Raw genomic sequence first — 19,225 nt, 5'->3', positions numbered from 1 at the left:
TCCCCCCCTCTTGTCGAGCGTGCCCTTGAACTCTTGCAACCCGCAAACCACCCTCGTCGCTCAGTTCCCAGACAGGCCCACCATGTCATACGACGAGCAGGACCAGACGGCCGAGGTGATCGAGGACTACCAGAGCGCCCTGGATGGCTTGACTATGAACTCTCGGTTCGAGATCACGAACCTGACCCAGATTGCAAGAGATTTGACCAACTATGCCTTCCCAATCGCAGAGACCCTGGAGCAGCACATTAAGAAAGTAGGTGGCCCCCGTCCCGATAGCTTCATCGCTCCTGTTTGTCCCGAGAAGCCAGCCTCCCCTTCTCAGGACTCGACGGCCTGCATCCCGACCTTTCCATGCAACAGTTGCTGACGCTGTGACAGGTGCCCCCGCAGAGGAAGCTCCCAGCCATGTACGTCTTGGACTCGATCGTCAAGAACATTGGCACCCCTTACACTTTATTCTTTGGCAAGAATCTGTACTCGACATTCATGGACTCGTATGCCTCGGTCAACGACAGCACCCGCAGGAAAATGGAGGAGATGTTGAAGACCTGGAAGGAGCCCGTCCCTGGGTCCATTGACAAGAACCCCGTCTTTCCACCCGATGTGGTTCGCCCGATCGAAAATGCCTTGATCAAAGCCAGGACCTCGGCCCTCCATGCTCACCAGGAGCAAATGCGGACCCAACATCAGCTTTTCGGCAGAGGGGGACGACAGGTTGCGCCCCATCGCAACACGCCGACTCCTCCTAATGCGCGCCAGCAGTTTAATCAGCCACAACCACCTCATGCCGGGGTCAATGGCCATCGACCAGAATCAGCTCTCGGCCAGCCAGCATACCCCCAGCAACCAGTAAGAATGTCCCGACCCGCCTGCTCGCGTACCTTGACTGACCGTTCTTCCAGCCTGCTCATTACCCTGGGCCAACACCGCAGCCGCTCATGTCGACCCCGGCCGCGGCACCTTTCCAACCACCATCCTTTGGTTCCTACGGTGCCCCTGCTGCTCAACCTGGAATAAGCATAGATTCCTTGATTAATGAAATCGAGCAACTCGTCGTTGCCGCCAGAGCTGAACTTGGGAGGTCGCCGTATGATACTAGTATACAAACGGAGCTGAAGGCGCTGTTGGATCTGCAGACGGTTCTGAAGACTCGCGGGGCAATGCTGTCGCAAGAGCAGTTGGTGCCTGTGAAGACTCAAGTAGCTAATCTTGCCGTAAAATACCGGGCCTCAAATGCCCACCAGACTGTCACTCCTACACCCCCCATCCACGGAACCCCTTTCCATGCCCCTATACAGCACCCGCCTCAACAAATAGCACCAGTAGCCCCTGCGCCGCCTGCTTCGGCTCCACCGGGTTCTGTGTCTCTTGACGCGCTGCTCGGTAAGGGTGCTCTGGCTGCGCTGCTGAGCCGGCGGTCTGCCACGCCTCAGGCCCCAACACCTCAACCGCAACCGCTACCACAGCCGGCGGCTGTTGCTGCTCTGCGGTCTCCTACTCCTCAGAGAGCCGAACCGCAGAAACCCGCCACTCCTGATCCGATGGCATTATTGGGTGCGTTGCGTGGTGTTGGTCTCCTACCACCCACACCGCAGCCTGGTGGAACGCCAGCGAGCAACCCACCTGGACCTCCACCCCAAGCCGCAGCTGCAGCAGGCACGGCTCCTGTTTCGACACCTAATCCTGCGGCTGGGGGGATCTCGTTGCCGCCAAACCTTGCCAGCATCCTCGCGTCAGCCCGCAGTCTGGCGGCATCGTCAATGCCACCGCCGGTCATCATCACGAGCGGCGACATCAGTTTGACGACATCTTCACTGGAACAGTACGTACTTGCCCTCCCACTAGTTCTTGGGTTTTCTTTTGAAGCTATGTGATGAAATATGACGACCAGTGTTTTCTGACAGCCTACTAGGTTCCGACCACATCTTATCCCCACCATATACGAGGCACTAGGCCCCCCGTGCACACAGTGTGGGAGACGCTTCAAGACAGATGAGGAGGGGAGGAGAAAGAAGACGGCTCACATGGACTGGCACTTCCGGGTTCATCAAAGGATCGTCGAAGCAGAGAAGAGAGGCCAGCATCGTAGTTGGTACGTTGACCAGGCGGTAAGTACTTGAGAATGTCCCACCCTGCCCTTTGGAAGAACGTCTGACGTGACTGACATGTCACTCCCAGGACTGGATAAAATCCCGTGAGACAGTCGACGACAACCAAGCCGACGCGGACGCCGACGCAGCCAACAATGCGGCCGCCTCCTCAGCTGCCAAGTCATCTGGCCCGAAGATCCAGTACATACCCGTCCCCGAGGACGGAGACAACACCAACACCGTCTGCCCAATCTGCCAGGAGAAGTTTGTCACCAAGTGGCTCGACGAGGCACAGGAGTGGGTGTGGACGGACGCCACGAGGGTGGGCGGCCGGGCATACCATGCGAGCTGCTACGCCGAGGTGACCAAGGATGGGGGCGGTGGTGCCACGTCGACACCTGACCCCGTCTTGGGGAAGAGGAAGGCTGAGGTGAGTCCCTTGCTGGACGGGAGGCGCTCAAAGTAACTTCGTGCTAACTCTCAAATAGGGTGAGATGGGCAATCTTAGGGCAGGTCGCCTCAAGATGGATGCATGATCCTCCTAAATAGAAGGCAGCATTAGAGGCAATTGGGACGTACCGGACTGTGGTGAAAGGCCCTCTAGCCTCTGACCTAGAATTTGACGGCTGTCCATGTGACGGCTGTCCATGACTGGTGAGATATCTCACAGGCTGTCATGCCGGTACAAAACAAAGTTTACCTGGCCATACTGGTGATTACTTCCTAGCTGCATTGGCTAATGAAGGGCATCGCCTGAAATACATTGGCGGGGTCAATGAACATCCCCAAGAACAGCGCGATCTCCAAGGAGAAGTATGCAGCTCCTGTGGAGCTTCATGCGGAGCGGATGCATCACAGGAAGGAAGGGGTCCTCGAGCATGCAGAAATTTCCACAGCTGTGGGCACATTCAAAAGTGTGTATTTTAGCTTAGACCATCATCGAGGGCATGATCTGAACTCCTGCTCCACGGTTGATTGGCAGGAAGCAGGCAGTCGCTATGAATTAGCATCGTGCATTTTCAAACCCATAGACAGGACTTTGTTGGTGACTCTCTTTCCTCGTACCCTAGGCCCCTGAGTAAAGGCTGAATGCGGCAGATCAACTGTCCCTTCTGGGTAACTCTGAAGACCAGAACCCCCCCCCCCACCCCCCCCCCAACCTACTGATCGCGAGGTATATTGAATCTATCTGGCAAGTATTTGCTTGCCCTTCAGCAGGCCCTTGCCACACTCGGCAGCCTGTTTTTACACAATGCCCAGGGATGATTCAACCAGACCTCCAAGGCCGATTTAGGACTTGGATTAGAAAAAAGCTCTCAACTCAAGCCTTGCCAGCGAGCTTCCCCCATGCAGAGGTCATCCAATTGTTCCGAGGTGACATGGAGATCACACTGCCAATGATACGTGACAGGAACACGTGGCTGACGGGAGATTCCCAGACATCAGCTCAACATCTTGCCCGAATTGGCTGACGGGATGATCCTCGAATTCAATTCTGGTCCATGGTCCCCCTTGTGCGAGCTCTACAACCATCCTCCCAGTCTGTCGTCACAGAACCGACAGCACAATACAATATGGTGTGTTCGCAGCAGGTCGGACGATCAGGAGGTCAAGGTTGGGGTTCCAGGCGCAAGTAACACAATTGTGGGACTGCAGGCCAGAGTAATCAGCAGGACACCTCTTCACGTTTGTTCGGAGTAGAGGTTGTACTCATCACCTGGACAGCTCTACACTGCAGGGAGTGGATCTAATGGTGATGACAATGTTTAGATATTGTGTAATGTAGAAGGGACATTTCAGATACGGCAGAGATCACCTGGCCGGTGTCAAGACGAAGGAATTGGCGAGTTGAGAGAGAGGGAAAAGTCATAATCAAACGAGGCTGGTTAGTGAGCCCCAATAATCAAGAATCCGCTCAACAGTCATCAGCTAATGAACCCCGCCGTTGAAACTATCCAAGGCCCTCTTCCACTCCGGGCTCTCAGCGTATCCACTGATCGTCCGCAAGTCCTCGATGTCAGCCACCATCGTCCGCGGGTCCGAGGTGCCATCCAAGACGGCCATGTCATCCTGCAGGGCCATGACGAGCGCGTACAGGGCTGCCTCGCGGCTCGCGTTTGCCAGGCCGACAACGGCACCGACGCTCTGCTGGTCCTGGAGCAAGGCCTTGGTCCTCAGGACGCCAAAGGCCTGGTACTCGATGCCGTTCTCCCTGCACATCTGGCGGACGGTGGAGTCGAAGGCGTCCTTGTCGCTGTCACGGAACCGATTCTGCACGATTGTGGGCCTCGCGGCGGCCGCCGGTTTGGCGCGGCAGAAGTCGAGGAGGTGCTGGAGCTCCTCGTCGGTCACGTTGCTGATGCCCAGGCGGCGGACGCGGTGGGGCACGTAGGCGGAGAGGGCGGTCCAGACCTCCTCGGTGTGTTTGCGGTCGGGATAGGGGGTGTGCAGGATGACGGCGTCGAGGTAGACATCCTCGGGACTGCTGGGCGTGAAGGTGAAGTGCTTCAAGGATGAGGCCAGCGAGCTGCGGACCTGCTCGGCCAGGGAGGTGGCGGGGTCGTAGGGGCAGTCACTGGGGGTGCTGGCCCTCGGCGTGCAAGGCCATCCTTGGTGGTGAGCGCCTGTCCTGTTGGCCTTCGCTACCCTCTTGATGGCCTGGTCGTGGGCAGGGGTGAACGTAGTCTGGATCTGTGATGAGTTGTCAGAGACGGCCCGAGTAAGAAGTGCTGTGAGAAGCTCCACGTAAAGGGAAGACGCAAGGATACGCAGGACAGGGGAGACCTTACAGAGACATCTCGGCGCGACACCACGTCTGCGTCGATGGCCCGTCGAACTCCCAGAGCGACCAGTGCTTCCTCGTAGTTACTTGGCTGGGCTGCGGTGGAAATTGCTCTGAAGCCCTCTTCCAGCGCGCAATAGACCAACTTGTCGGTCTCTTCCTTCTTCCAGGCTGTGCCGTAGATGAGTCTGCCCATGATACTCGCAAACAGTAAGGTAGAAATCCTAGCTTTCTGCTGTCTAATAACAGCAGGTCAGGTCTGATAACCCTTTGGAAATATAAATATCAGCTTAGTCGGTGATGATTGTCTCCGAGCGGTTTACTCACAGAAAGCCACAGTCAGCGATAACAAAACGACAACATCCACGATTTTTTTTTTCATGTCTGGTCAGTCCAAAAACTCAAGTGACAGGAAGAGATACTCTTGTCACAGATGTGAAGAGTCCGTCGGAGTGACCTCCCCCGGTTCGTTCTGAGAGGCCATCTTTCCGCTCTCCTCCGGGCCTGTGACTCTGACGAACACGGTTGGTTGTCAATGACTTGGGCTGTTCTCGAACTTCGAGACCGCATGCATGCCATGTCTTCAGGAATGTAGATCTTCTTTTCTTTCTTTCTTTTTCTGGTCAGACACGCCAAACTCCGCGGAAACTGCGAGCACGTGAGCAGACTTCAGCGCATCCCTTTCTTCAACAAACACCAAAAGCAAAACCACAGATGCAAGGTAAGCGTCGCCCATGTATTCCGCGCGGAAAGAATCGGAAAAAAGCACCAAGGGAGAGGCGGTCTGTTTGCGACACGGTCTTCAGCTGGCCCTTTCAGCCCTGGAGGCTGACTGGCGAGGAAGAGTCAGATAGGTAGGGAGAGAAAAAGGCACAGCAACTTCGGCTAAACCGTGGGACAGCCTTCCACAGCCTTGTGTGTCCGGAGAAGCAGTCTGCTAAAGGACACTCGCCCACAGATTGGGCCTCGAACTTCTCTGGGATGCTCTTCAGTGTGCCAGAAGACCAAGATGGCCAGTACTCCTTCTGATATCACTCGTGCTCGGGGAACAGAAGGAATTGAAAGGTGCGCTTGCACACACGAGGCCTCTAGGGTCTTGATTCCCTGCCGTCAGGGGCATGGTGATGTGGTTGTCTAAGTGTGAGCTAGAAGTTGGAGCGGCTCGCCGAGAACTGCTCCTGCCCACCTAACCCCCGGGGCTTTTCCTCCTTTCCGCAGCATGTTCGGAGGTTAAAGCGGCATTCGGCAACCTTGGCACTCCCGATTGGCATCGGGATGTTGTCGCTTCTGGGTGCCTCTTGTCAAATTAGACCATGATCCATGAGGCCGATGTCGACGTCTCTGATTCATGTGGGGTGCCATAGCGCGGCAAGGCGGACCGTCAGGGTGGAGGGGCGAGCTCCGCAGTGGGAGGGGCATGGTGCGGAGAAGACATCATCATCAACCTGGTGCTGCTGCCAGAAAGCGCGGGGTAGCCCCACGCTGTCCGTCTGTGTCCGCGTGTTATCGGAATCGGTATCTCTTTCGCGACTTCCCCCACGTAGATCTTCACTAGACTAATTCTTCGTTGAAGCCGTTGACCAAAACAGCCATTGAGCCAAGCCAGCCGCTCCGGACGCTCAACAGAATCTTGTGGTGACTTCACCTGAGGAACTGCTACCTCCTGTCTCGACTCGAACCGCGATACAACACTATCCAAGATGGCTGCTTACACGCTGAAATGGGGCATCATGGCCACGGGTGGCATAGCAACCAGTTAAGCTCACCAAATCCTACTACTACTGAGTACATGCGTGCAAGTGCAGGCGTGGGCAGACAGGATGAGCAAGACAAGAGTCGCCGGCTGACATGTTACACACGCGCTCACTAGCCTTCGTCAAGGACCTGCTCAACGACCCCAAGACCCGTGACGTGCACGACGTCACCCATGAGGTTGTCGCTGCAGCCTCGTCCTCGTCCAAGTCGCGAGCCGAAACCTTCTTCAAGGACTGCGGCGTGCCAGGATCCCCCAAGGCGTACGGGTCATACGCCGAGCTGGTCGCCGACCCGGACGTGCAGATTATCTACGTGGCCACGCCCCACAGCCACCACTTCCAGAACGCCATGCTGGCTCTCGAGGCCGGCAAGAACGTGCTCTGCGAGAAGGCGCTGACCGTGAACGCCTCGCAGGCCAAGAAGCTGGTGGCCAAGGCCAGGGAGAAGAACCTCTTCTTCATGGAGGCCGTGTGGACGCGATACTTTCCCCTGAGTATCAAGATCCGGGAGTTGATCACGTCCGGGGAGATTGGGACCGTCTACCGGGTCACTGGTGAGTTTTGAAGTGATTACATGGTTTCGACTACTGGGCACCTGTCATGCGGTCTGCATGGCCGTTGTGGCAGCCCCTTGCGAACCGTCTGAACGTGCGGGCTGACAGCTTATGCGATGTGGTTATCTTGCGACAGCCGACAACTCTTTCAACAATAACAAGCCAGACGGCTCGCTGGAATTCGACGACTCCCATCGCATGGTCAATACGAACCTGGCCGGCGGCGCCTTACTCGACCTGGGCATCTACTCGCTGACCTGGTTGTTCCAGACCCTGTACCACCTGCAAGAGGACAAGGAAGTCCCCAAGGTGGTGGCCAGCATGAACAAGTACCGAACCGGCGCCGACGACAATACGACCCTCGTCCTGGCTTTCCCGCAGCACAAGCAGATGGGCATCGCGACCACCGGGCTGAGGGCGGCGTCCGACATTGATGGGCTGGGCACGGCGGGGCCGGCCATGAGGATCCAGGGATCCGAGGGCGAGATCCAGGTCGCGGCACCGGCCTACCGCCCGCTGCAGTACAAGGTTATCCGGAAGGCCCAGCCGGGCAAGGTCGAGGCTGTCGACTGCCCAATTCCCCAGGACAAGGCGAGGAACTGGGGACATGGCATGTTCTGGGAGGCCGACGAATGCGCCCGGTGTCTCCGAGATGGCAAGCTCGAGAGCGTTACGTTGCCCTGGCAGGAGTCCATTGTCATCATGGAAGTCATGGAGGAGGCCCTGAAGCAAGGGGGCATCGAGTACCCGGCGCTCATCACGTCGGACGTATTCGACGCAAAGAGCCCCCTGAACACTGGCAACCAGTAGGGTGGACCCTCCAATACTAGAGGTTCGTCGTGTCGACAAACAGCTGGGGCAGTGTACATGGAATGGTGTGCTGCCGCCTGGCTCGCGCACCGGGGGACTCCCAGTTGGAGAGCGATGGCAGCGGAGACCGGGGAGGGGGCTCGATATAGAATGAATAGACCGCGAACATACACGTGCACGACGCGTCGGTTTCCCCTTTGCCATCAAGCAGGTCAGCTTGTCCGTGTTTCAGCCCTGCCGTTAGGCTCAGGCCGCATGACCGAGCCTGAATCAAGAGGAGACATCCACGCCCATAAGACACAATAATAACGACGACGAACGGTTCGAGACGGGCGTCCGATATGGCGGTTGGCCTGGCGGGCTGGCGGGCTGTCGGTCCATCGGTGAGGGAACTCGTGAACCAGACATGTGCAATTTGTAATGCAGCCGATTGGACCAATCAGCCGCAGCAAGAGGCATGTCGTGTCTGAATCCGGAGGAAGAAAGGAGCCTCTCGAGACAAGTTTCGACTGATGAGGCCGAGAGGGCTGGGATATGGACAAGGGTGGGAGGCATTATGATGATGCACATGGCCTGGCCTGCAGTACAAGGACGTCGGAGATTAAACCAAACACCAGAAGCGAGCAGATCGATGGATGGATGGAAGGGAACACAGGGCTCAACAAACGGCCCCCGAATGAAAAAAAAAAAAAAGCTCCGCAGCCCGAATCCTGGTTCGCTCACTATATCCACGCCGGGCCGAGGGCGCGAATAGGGACGCCCCCCCCCCCTTCTGGAGTACCGAGTACAAGGTGCAACGACACACACAGAGGCCACAGGCGCCCGCACAAGCGCATAGACGCACACAATCTCACATGCTGCCGGGGTGCAACCAACGTGCAACCAACGTACAGGCCCAGTACAACGACACACAAGGCCCTTCTTTGTTGCTCGATCGGTTGTCGCTGCAAGATCCACGTCAACAAACGACAGTGGGTCGTGCCGAGAATTTTTGTCTCGGGCGCCTGCACCTGCACAGGGCTCGCCCTCGCAGACCGTTGAGCCTCAATCTGACGACACACGGCCTGCTGCTTCTGCCGCTGCTTCTGATGCTGCTTCTGCCGCTGTCTGTCTGTCAGACAACGTGTCTGCCAGTTATTAATCTGTCGGTCTGGCAGTCGGTCTGTCTTGTCTGCGTCTGTAGTGTACCGCACACGTACCACACAGCCAAGTCCTCTGTTCCACCTCCCCCTTAGTGTATTCCCGCGGGCAGGCAGAGCGACCTCACAGCCGCTGCTAGAGGCGCGCGATGGTACCGTTCCGCCTGCATCTTACTCACCCTTATGCAGCCGCCTGACTGCTTCACCCACACCGGCACCCACACCCGCACGCAGGCTCCCCCCAGTCTCGATTACGAGATCATCTCACAAGCGTTCGGGCCAAGGGGACTGGCCAGCGAACATCGACGGAGTGGTATTCAATAATAAAACTCCGAGAGCTGCGCAGCCACTGGTTCGGTCGGGTAACACCACAGTTGGGGGCCGCTAGCTGACCACCTCCCTCGCCTGTTGCTGGGTCGCAGGTACATCCCTGGTATTGGACTGTCACTGTCACTGTTACCGTTGCTGTGACAGGTCTCAAAAAAAAGCGCACTGTGACCGCAGACGTTGAGCAGACAAGGTACGGGGGACGAGGTGCGAGCGGCAGGGGACCACGAGACTCGACTCGACCCGACTCGACTCGACCGCAGTACAGTACCAGCGAGTGACAAGGCGAGACAGGCGCACAGCGCACAACCAAGACACACAGACGCACAACGGGCGCCAGGCCTGTGTTCCACCTTCGGCACTACCTGCTGCTGTGCTCTGTTCCGCGGGCGATCTGTTCTGTTCCGTTCCGTTGTATCCTGTCCTGTCCTGACCCAGTTTGCCCTACCCGGTTCCGGCCCAACGGTCTGACGGTCTAGAGAAACGACACCCACACTAGAGTGTGATCTGGGGTCGGACCGTGCTGAACCTTATCTGGACCTGTCCGCTGGAACTTGCCCAATCCGAAGCTTTAGATCCGGGATCACATCGCCTGCAACGGTCCTGCTTGCAAATCGGACCACGTCCAGCATTCCTGCCTGCACCTACCACACACGCACACACACACATACGCACACGCACACACGAGTTGGCCAACGCACGGCGAGGCCCCCCCCCTTTTTTTTTTCTCGACGAACCCAGACGGCACCGACATTGAGCTGGCCGTCTGGTGTCCGCTGGGAGCCAAGAAGTGGCCTGCTTGAACTGTCCTCAGCCTGAGGCAGCTCCCCGCCCCACCAACCAGCGCCCCTGCATTCGTCCGGGGCGGAAATTGGAGTCCGTACTGCAGTCGAGAGCACGGCCATGGTGCTGGCGTCACCTCCCGCGGCGAAGCCATCGCACCCAGGCGACGGCGATGGGCCAGCAGATGCCTACGAGGACCCATGTCCACGGCGTATACGAGGCCATCGCCTCTCATTTCAGCGCGACGCGACACAAGCCGTGGCCCTTTGTGTCGTCTTTTCTGGCCTCGCGGCCACCGGGCTCCGTGGGCCTGGACATTGGCTGCGGAAATGGCAAGAACATGGGCGTCAACCGGGATGTCGCCATGCTGGGCTGCGACAGGAGTGCTGCGCTGGTGGCTCTCGCCAGGGACTCGATGTGCACCACACGCTATCGGAAACAACAGCAGCAGCAGCAGCAGCAGCAGGGTGACGGCAAGCTGGCAGATGCCGAAGCAGGCCCAGCTCCCCCAGGGGAGACCATAGCAGGCGCGGACGCCGTAACGGCCGACAGTCTCGTACTGCCCTTCAGGGAGGCTAGCGCCGACTTTGTCATCTGCATCGCCGTGATCCACCACCTGTCCACGAGGGAGAGGCGGGTTGACGCCATCAGGCAGCTCCTGCGGTGCGTGAGGCGGGGAGAGCGCCGCGGCACGCCAGCAGGGGTGACGCCCCAGGCGCATGATGTGCATGATGCTGCAGGCGCCGCTACAGGCGCTGCAGATGCGCAGGGCTCGAGCTCAGGCTCAGGCCAAGTACTTGTGTACGTCTGGGCGCTGGAGCAGAGCGGCAGCAGGAGGGGATGGGCTGAAGGTGGGGAGCAGGACCTGCTGGTTCCCTGGGTAATGAAGGCACCCCAGCAGAAGAAGGCCAGGGTGAAGGGCCAGAAGAAGCAGGGACAGCGGCAGAAGCAATCCGAGGGCGGCGCCGCGGCAGAAGAAGCAAAGACACAGCATGTGGACAGGTCAACAGATGAACATCGCGGGGCAAGCGGCGGTGAAGGAGGCGACCGCACGTCGGACGGCGGGCAGCAGCAGCAGCAGCAGCATTGCCAACAACGACAGCAGCGACAGCATGCAGAAGACGAAGCCGTTGCAGCCGACGCTACTGCAGATCCGGGCACAGCCGAAAACGACGTGGCCGACGGGAACTCGCAGCAGACAGCCCACACCGACAAGACCTTCCACCGGTACTACCACCTCTACAGAAAGGGCGAGCTGGAGGAAGAAGTCGCCGCCGCAGGGGGGTCGGTCCTGAACAGCGGCTACGAGCGAGACAATTGGTGGGTCATTGCAGGGTGACCCAACCAGACTCTTTGACCAAAAGGGGCAACAAGACCAAAAGGAAAAGAAGAGGAGGAGGATGGGACTCCCCTGGCGGACAACGGACATGACGGGATCGAAACGGTTGACAGAAAACGATCTAGGGCTCCATCGATGATCCATCTCATCGCTTGCTTCTTTCTGATCGGCGCGCGGGAGGTGTTTGATAGTTAGATACGCCGCGACTATGCTGTCAGGCCAAAACTCTATCGAACCCGTTTTTGTTCCCAACTATTGCCCGAAGAGCACACACTTCACGCACACACATACACGCACGTGCCAGATCTAACCTCGTGGGGCCAGGCCTGAACCAAAGGTCGGACACACGCGATTCGGACTGAAGCCGGCAGTTCAGACACTCGGCAGATGATGTGGTGGTGTGGCCCAGTGGTGGTGACGCCCTCCCCATGCAAACCCAGGAATAGACACCGAGAAAAGGGGTCTCCACACTTTTTCCTCTCACCCATTTCAGGTGCCGTGCTGGTATCAGGTCTCATCTTTTCCCGTCGTTTCATTCCATTTCCATCCCATCCATCGCTATGCCCGGGGATCGCGCAAGGGGTGGAAAGCGAAGAAGAATAAAAAATAAAAACAAAACAAAAATAGAAGCAGTGTAGAAAAGGAAAAAATGACGCCGAAAAAATGGGAACAGCCGGTATGCAACGAGATTAACACCAAGGACAAAAAAAGAACAACAAAGAGATGCCTGGCCTGTCCTTGCGCGCCCATTCCCCACCATCCCGTGATCCCATCTTTCCCACGAATGGCACCCGAGTCACCCACGACCCCGAGCAATATTCAAAACCCGAGCGTGTCAGTGTGATGTATGTTATGCCAGCGCTTCCCAGTCTAATAGCCCCCCGCCCTTACCCACCTCGTCCCTGGGCGCCCCAGCGGCTGAGAACCATACCACGCGAGGCGGCCGCCGGGGGTGGGAGGGGGGAGAGGACGACACGTGTGATCATGGGGAAGGGGAAAATTAAACAAAATATCTGTATGATTATGCCGCTGTGAAATAAAAAGTAGTGACTGTACAAGAAGCCGCCGCGTCTCAAGGCGTTCGAAAGAGGGAGGTCTAAGTCTCTCTCTCTCTCTGTGGGAGTGATGATGTTGGGCGTTGCCTTCCCTCCGTTTCTTTTTCCCTTGCTTGATCCTGGCCTGGGTTGTCCCGTCCCCCACCCTCGTCGAAGATACGTAGAGAGAGAGAGAGAGAGACAACCCAGTTGGGCTGATACTTCTTGTTCGTCGCAAGTAAGCATCGCGAACTTCTCCCCTTGACTCCGAATCCATGCAAGTAGCCCCCTCCTGCCTGTCCATGCCAGTAGTCGCCGCCGCCGTGCCGCCGCGCCCCCATGCCAACGTTAAAAATTTCTGCAGAAGGTTTTGTCCAAGAGGAAGGGGTTTTTCCTTTTCCAACAGCAACCTCCCTCTCATACTCACACCCCTCCCCCCTCCCCCGTCCCTCCCGAACCACTCGGATGAAAATACCACGCTTTCCATCTCCCTTTCGTCCCGGCGTGTCCGGCTGCGTGTTTGACAAGGACGGATGAAGGGGTGGTGGAAAGGGAACCCGGGGCCTCGTGAGCGCGTGGGTGGGGGTCCGCTGGCGAGGAAAAGAACAGGGGGTTTTGGTATCGTAGGTGTAAAAACACAACAACAAGGTTGGGAATAAAGGAAACCGGCTCGCAAGAGAAGGGGAAAAATTCCCCGATGTTTCCCAGGTTGTCCAAAAATAAGCACAGGTTGCTCCGGCCTTCTCCCGCCCCGCCCCCTTTCCGGTATGATGATGATGATGACGATGATGATGATGATAAAATGCGTGTGATGCTTGTTCTCGCTCTTTTTTGATTTGCCCAAAAATCGGGACAAAAGGACAGTTCAAGACAGGAAAAGGAAAAACCGACCAGAAAAACAAAAAACCAGAATGTGGATAACCTGTTCCGATTCCAGAATGCACACCGTAAAATGCAAAGTACCGTGTTGCCCCAGCATGTCTCATTGGCATCGCATCGCATCGTCGTGGACTCGGCTCGTCTCCCCTTCCCCCCGTCAAGGTCCGTCCCACTTGACGACGCAAACAATTCCCGTGTGATCCTCGCGCCATTGTGTGTGTGTTGTGTTGAGTGTGGAAAAACGTTGAACCAGCCATCCATCGTCCTGTCCTGCCCCGGCCATGTCCGTTCCCAACCCCCGTCCGTCCATCCGTTGGGCCCCGCCGGCCGTCCCATCTCGTTTTATGACGCTGTGTATGTGTAGGAATATCTCTAGGCCCCCCAAGAAAAATCATCGTAGTCTTCGTAACTTTCATCCTCGTCCCAATTTCATGCACACCCCGGGATTACCCTCTCTGTCTGTGTGTCTCCCCATCTCGCTTAGTGCCGCCTCCTGATCGCCTCCCTCCCGGCGTCCGGACTTGACCGCCCCCTCTTGCCAGACCCTGGAGTGGCCGGCCCGCCTCCTCCGATGCTGCTGGACTCCCCATAGCCCAGAGGCGAGGCCTGCAACGCAGTCTGTCTCGGGCTGGCCGTCGCGCTTGGGCTCGCGCTGGCACGGCTCAGCGAGTAGGCAGGGGTCGAGTATGGGCTGACGCCTGTCGTCAGCTCGGCCACGCTTGGCAGGTGCATTGCCCCTGTCCCGCCCCGCTCCCTGCCGCCGGGCGTCTGAATGGGCGCCAGTCCCGGCCCCGGAGCGGGAAGGACGTGGTCGTACAGGTCGCCGGGGGGTTGTCGGGGCGGCAGACTCTCCCTTCTCGGCGGCAGTGGACCACGTCCAGCAGACCCCGGCGGCGGTATCGTCGGTACGGGCGGGGGGATCGTCAGCGTGTGTGGCGGTGGAGGGTGTTGGTGATGGTGCTGCGGTGGCAGTTGCTGCTGCTGCTGCTGCGGCGGCGGCGGCGGCTGAGCAAGGTGAGGCGTGCCTCCGCGATGCGCGTATCGGCTCAGCAGGTGCGGGTCGCTCCTCGGCATGCTTCCCTGCGAGTGGGAGTGCATGTGGCCCCTGGTTGGTGACTGCCGGGTGTTGTCCTGCTGCATGTTGACCGACGTAAGCGAGAAGGGCACGACGCCCGCCCGCCGCGCCATGTCGGCCTCGCCCAGCTGCCAGTGCATCGCTTCGGCGGCTCGCCATGGGACTTGCATCTCCTCTGCCACTTTGGCCCACATTTCCGGCTTGAACCTGCAATTATGCAAGGCCGCACGAGTCAGTAAATCTCCGGCACTGGCTTTTTCACGAGATCGAGAATCTTGAATCGAGCATCTTGATGGGGGTGTGGATCTTCCTGCTGGCATTCCTGTGCCCACTGCCCACAGATCGGAGCGGTGGTTGGGGCCTCACCCGGGCGGTCCAGCCCAGTTGCTGTCCTTTTGGGGGCTGGACCTGCAAGCAGAAAAGACGGACACGAAGGCGGCCATGGACTGCGCAAATGGGGAAACGAATGCATGGTGTGGCGACCACTCACCTCTCGTACAAGCGCGCAAGCTTGTTCTTGCGCTCCTCGTCCCACTCACTCCGTCTCTCGAGGTAGTTCTGGTAGTGCAGGCGACAACTAATCGCACTGCGCCCGGGGAGCCGCTTCGAGATGTCCTCCCACTTCATACCACTGCCGCGTAGTTCGATAATCAGCGCGTCCTCCTCCGGGGACCATTTGCTCTGTTTCTTGGCGGGGCTCTCGGTTGTGTGCGGTGGCATGCTGCGCTTGCTCGCTGGCGACGGGGCCGGCCCCGGCCCCGGGCCAGGACCTATTGACCCAAGGCCTCCTGATGCTGCCGAACCAGGCCTTTGCCCTCCCCCCCCTCCCGGGACAGCCCCTGCTGGTGCATATCCTCCTCCTCCGAGGAAAGGGTATGCGCCTGGCGGAGGGTACGCCGGCGGCGGCGCGGCGTACAGAGTTCCGACTGAAGGAGCCACGCTGGCGACTGAATGCGGACCACCGAAGATGGCCGCAGCGGGTGCCAAGGTTGCCGTGGTTGCTGGCCTTGAGGGATCAGCGGCTGCTTGTGCTGCCGCTGAAGGGGGAGGCGCAGGGACGGACGAAGATCGTTCTTGGGGGGGCTGCTTGGGAGGCGAGTCGGAGGACTCATTTGAGTCGGGAGGGACCTTGAGGAGAGACCTGATATCCACGGTGATGGTGTCTTAGCCCTGATGTTGCCAATGAATGGCAGGTGTCATGGGCTAAGAGGCCGTCGAGATAGTTTTGTGCGGTTGACTTTGCGCTTCCTTCTCTTTCTCTGGCAGTCTGGCTCACCCCCTGCCTCCTTGCGATCAGAAGTGGAGACTCAGTCGAACCACCGCTCGGGGGGTGACGTATGAGCCTCCTCGGTGATACCTGGCCGTTTGCGATTCAAGGCCTGATAGCTCCTCCGTCGGCTCCGTCACGGGCTTCTTCGCTACGTGTGGCTGTCCAGCTCAGGGCTGCCCACACTTCGTTTCCTTCTCGTGCCGCCTTGGAGAAAGAAGCCAATGCTTCGACCAAAGGGTCTTTGGTGCTTATTGGGTGGGTGACTGGAGGGATATGTTGTAATAGAAAAGCAAAATGATGGACCCAAACCTTGAACGCCACGCGAGGGAGGCTGAAGGCGTAAAGGGTGCGGAGTGGACAAATCTGGACAAGACAAGCTTGACACGGAAAGTCGAGGTGGCTTTCCAGGTGGCTCAGACGAGCTCTTTAGAGTTATAATAAGGCGTGGGTCGCGTCTCGGGAAGTAAAAGACATGAACATGATTGGCGCTACGGCAGCTCCTGACGAGGCAGAAGAAGGGGACAAGATCCCACTCCCACGAGTCCCGTCCAGAGAGTCCCCAGCAAGTAGCGCAAGATGGCAGCCCCAGAAGCGGGCGAATACGTCAGTCAACCCAGTTTGTCAAAGTTTTCCTTTCACCGCAGGAGAGCAAGCCGCCAGTGTGGTCGTTGTCCTCCCAAGGGCATGGAGTGTGGGATGGAGGCGGGCTCGACAGGGTTGGAGCTGGGCTAGCTGCGGGAAGATGCGCCTGCAAGCAAATGATAGGAAGAAGGAGAGCAAGGAAATAAGAAGGTTCAAGGGAAAGCAAGTGATCTAGGATGTGGAGTCGCCTGTGGGGGCATCACCGGGATACAGAAGGTAGAAGTCTGATTCTGAGAGTGCTATGAGGCGAGATGCCTCAGTCGAGGGCCAACGAGAAGTACAGTCAGGTAGGTAGACGACGCAGAGGATGAGAAAAGAACACTAGCTAGGCCAAGCACACAAGGCGAGGCAGAGGCCGGGGAGGGGGTAGCCAGAGCGGAGGGGTGTGTCCAGAATCAAAAGTCGAGGGACAAGGCAGCCCAAGTGGGTTGCTGATATCATGTCGGGTATGAGTGACTTGTGACGGGTTTGGGAGACCAGGGCTGGGTTCTAGCATGCCCGGCGCCTATATCAGGGCGAACATTTTTCAGATATAGGGTTGATCTGGGAAAGGTCACGACCCGCCGAAGGTTGCAGTGTCAAAGTCGGCAGTAAGAAGTGTGATGATCACCACAGGGTTGCGGCGCCGTCTTTAGCTGGATGAACCATAGGGGCCAGGAGTGGGCAGGTGGCTGCTGCACATTACTCGAAACAAAGTCAGAAAAAGCAAAATCGTCAGAAAGGAATGCGTAACTAGGTCGAGGTCTGTAGGGGCGCCCCCCGGACGTGCGCTTACCCTCCACCGAGCTGTGGGCCACCACGAGGGACACCCTGGGAAGACTTCTCGAATGCAGACCCAAGAAGGGGTTTGTTGGTGTGTGAGCTACGACTAGGGGCTGCTGACATGGCCACGAATTCATGCATGAGCTCGCTGGGCAGTCGGCTATTCCATTTACACCCCTGGTTGCGACCTGATGGGTGCTCCCCTTCGGTCCATCGCCTCGATGCCCACTGCTTGCCATGGCCTAATCGCGACCAAGGTCCGGCATCATGCCAGCCCATTGGGCCCAAGGACAGCGCTCGCGGCTTTGCCTTACGGGGGCCGGCCCTAGACCAGACGGGTCCCTGCTGTGGGTGAGATGCTGGTAGCGGGCAAACCGGGGCAGGTGATGAGATGAGAGCGAGGGCTGTGGGCCAGTTCGCCGACACGGCAATTATAGTTCCAGTTGCCGGGATGGCGGCTCTGGGTTATGGTTTTCTCGGAAGCACTTGGAGCTTGGGTCTGAATCGGACCTTCAGGGAGCCCGCGGACTGAGTAAGGTGCACCGCTGAGGTCAGTGGATTGCGGCAATGTGGTCATTGTGTCAGTGTGCAGGAAACGCTGGTATACGTAGTCAACTCGGGTGGGTTGGGGAGGGGGGGGGCAGCAGGAATCCTTTGACTGATGGCTGTGCGGATAAGGTTGACAAGGCCACGGATTAATTAGTATGAATGCGATGCGAGTGGCTGCTCGTCGAGGTTGTGGCATAAGCGCGGGCGCATGAGCGGTGAAACCATTCCATCCAAAGGTCTGCGAGGTGGTTGGCGAGTTCCAGCGAAATCCTACGCCTCGTCTTCAGCCGTTACGGGCGCTGGCCGTCCACGCCTTCGTCACTGTCCAGAAGTTGATGTCAGGGCGAAAATGAGGCTCAGGAGCACTTGGGGCTCGGTTACCAGAGAGTCCAGAGACTGAATCAAACTGGCTGGCTCAACGGTTGTGTTTGGGCTTGTGAACATGACCCGCGATTCTTGCGCTTGACCATCTTGGGATCTGCATTGACTCCACGAGTCCCGGGCGCCTCTCGGGCATTGCAAACAGTTTCACTGTCAAGTCAGGGTACTGATGTAGGTATGCCCCGGCAGCGATGTCAGTGTCCGAGATAACACATTGGAGCCAGAGTCAGTGTACTGTCGACTTTGTAGTCCAAGTTTGAGAAGCCTGAGCAAGCCGACGCTGTTAAAGTTTCGCGTGCGCCACGTCTATCTCGCTTGACAGCTTCTTGATGTGTACAGCAGACCAAGCTCTTCGCCACTACGGCCCAGCCTGGTTAGCAGCAAGGGTCGCGCCCATGGACGCCAGGGCTGCAACTAGGTCCCGGAGCGCTGGGCCACGGACTGCATGTCTTGAAGGTCTCGCTCGCTGTGGTGGCCACCGTCGGAGCTGCTGACAGCGTGCTTGAAGCCCAGTCCAGCCACACCATGGACAGATGAATAACGTAGATAGTATGGATGAGTTGGGGGTGCGCGCGTTCCGTCCCATTGTTCCCCACCCCCTCCCAGCTCGGACACCAGCGGGATGTTGGTGGGGCCTGGAAACCTTTGCATCCGTTGGATGGTGTCGCAGTTTCGGCGGATGGCCCGAAGGTCACCGTTGGAGTCGGGACGTCAGAGACCCAAGTCTGTGCGTAATAAAATGCCCCTGGCCCAGTTCCTCCGGGCTCGACAATTTCGAATGTGCGTTGATTTGCCGGTCTATACTCTGTATGGACTGGAGGAGGCTTGTCTAGACGTCTCGGAAGTGGATGTGGGGTCCGGACCGAGAAAGCTACTCGGTGTCGACAAGGTCATTGTCGTTGCGACCTTTGCTTTTAGGATCCTCCTGTGCTCAGCGCATTGTTTGGTGGTGGCAGGTTGCAGCAGCATGCGCCAACACTTCAGCTTGCCGTCAGCACGACGCCCAAACGGCTGCATATCTGCCTCTGGGACATTCCCTGGGACGCCGAGCC

The 19,225-nt window shown here is 58.1% G+C and overlaps 5 protein-coding genes across 5 annotated transcripts; 3 read left to right on the top strand and 2 right to left on the bottom strand.

The window, feature by feature from the left end:
* Positions 1 to 82: 82 nt before the first annotated feature.
* Positions 83 to 2,629, top strand: INS49_011095 (uncharacterized protein; the record flags this gene model as incomplete). Its single annotated transcript, XM_043171814.1, has 6 exons — positions 83 to 256; positions 382 to 852; positions 906 to 1,825; positions 1,916 to 2,111; positions 2,182 to 2,523; positions 2,582 to 2,629. The coding sequence occupies 6 exons, from the start codon at positions 83 to 85 to the stop codon at positions 2,627 to 2,629; spliced, it is 2,151 nt and encodes a 716-aa protein (XP_043023559.1).
* A 1,393-nt stretch (positions 2,630 to 4,022) lies between these two features.
* On the bottom strand, positions 4,023 to 5,071 carry INS49_011094 (uncharacterized protein; the record flags this gene model as incomplete). The annotated part of the gene is made up of 2 exons (XM_043171813.1): positions 4,023 to 4,784; positions 4,883 to 5,071. 2 exons carry the CDS (start codon positions 5,069 to 5,071, stop codon positions 4,023 to 4,025), a joined length of 951 nt encoding a protein of 316 aa, XP_043023558.1.
* Positions 5,072 to 6,575: 1,504 nt separating this feature from the next.
* Positions 6,576 to 7,993, top strand: INS49_011093 (uncharacterized protein; the record flags this gene model as incomplete). Its single annotated transcript, XM_043171812.1, has 3 exons — positions 6,576 to 6,630; positions 6,746 to 7,183; positions 7,320 to 7,993. The coding sequence occupies 3 exons, from the start codon at positions 6,576 to 6,578 to the stop codon at positions 7,991 to 7,993; spliced, it is 1,167 nt and encodes a 388-aa protein (XP_043023557.1).
* A 2,421-nt stretch (positions 7,994 to 10,414) lies between these two features.
* INS49_011092 (uncharacterized protein) lies at positions 10,415 to 11,581 on the top strand (the record flags this gene model as incomplete). Its single annotated transcript, XM_043171811.1, has 1 exon — positions 10,415 to 11,581. The coding sequence occupies one exon, from the start codon at positions 10,415 to 10,417 to the stop codon at positions 11,579 to 11,581; it is 1,167 nt and encodes a 388-aa protein (XP_043023556.1).
* A 2,393-nt stretch (positions 11,582 to 13,974) lies between these two features.
* INS49_011091 (uncharacterized protein) lies at positions 13,975 to 15,289 on the bottom strand (the record flags this gene model as incomplete). Its single annotated transcript, XM_043171810.1, has 2 exons — positions 13,975 to 14,776; positions 15,060 to 15,289. The coding sequence occupies 2 exons, from the start codon at positions 15,287 to 15,289 to the stop codon at positions 13,975 to 13,977; spliced, it is 1,032 nt and encodes a 343-aa protein (XP_043023555.1).
* Between the last annotated feature and the right edge of the window lie 3,936 nt (positions 15,290 to 19,225).

This window comes from Diaporthe citri (genome assembly GCF_014595645.1).
Source record: "Diaporthe citri strain NFHF-8-4 chromosome Unknown scaffold_5, whole genome shotgun sequence".
In the NCBI taxonomy this organism is placed as follows: domain Eukaryota; kingdom Fungi; phylum Ascomycota; class Sordariomycetes; order Diaporthales; family Diaporthaceae; genus Diaporthe; species Diaporthe citri.
The sequence above is the reverse complement of the archived record's forward strand: the minus strand, read 5'-3'. Positions and strand labels throughout refer to the sequence as shown.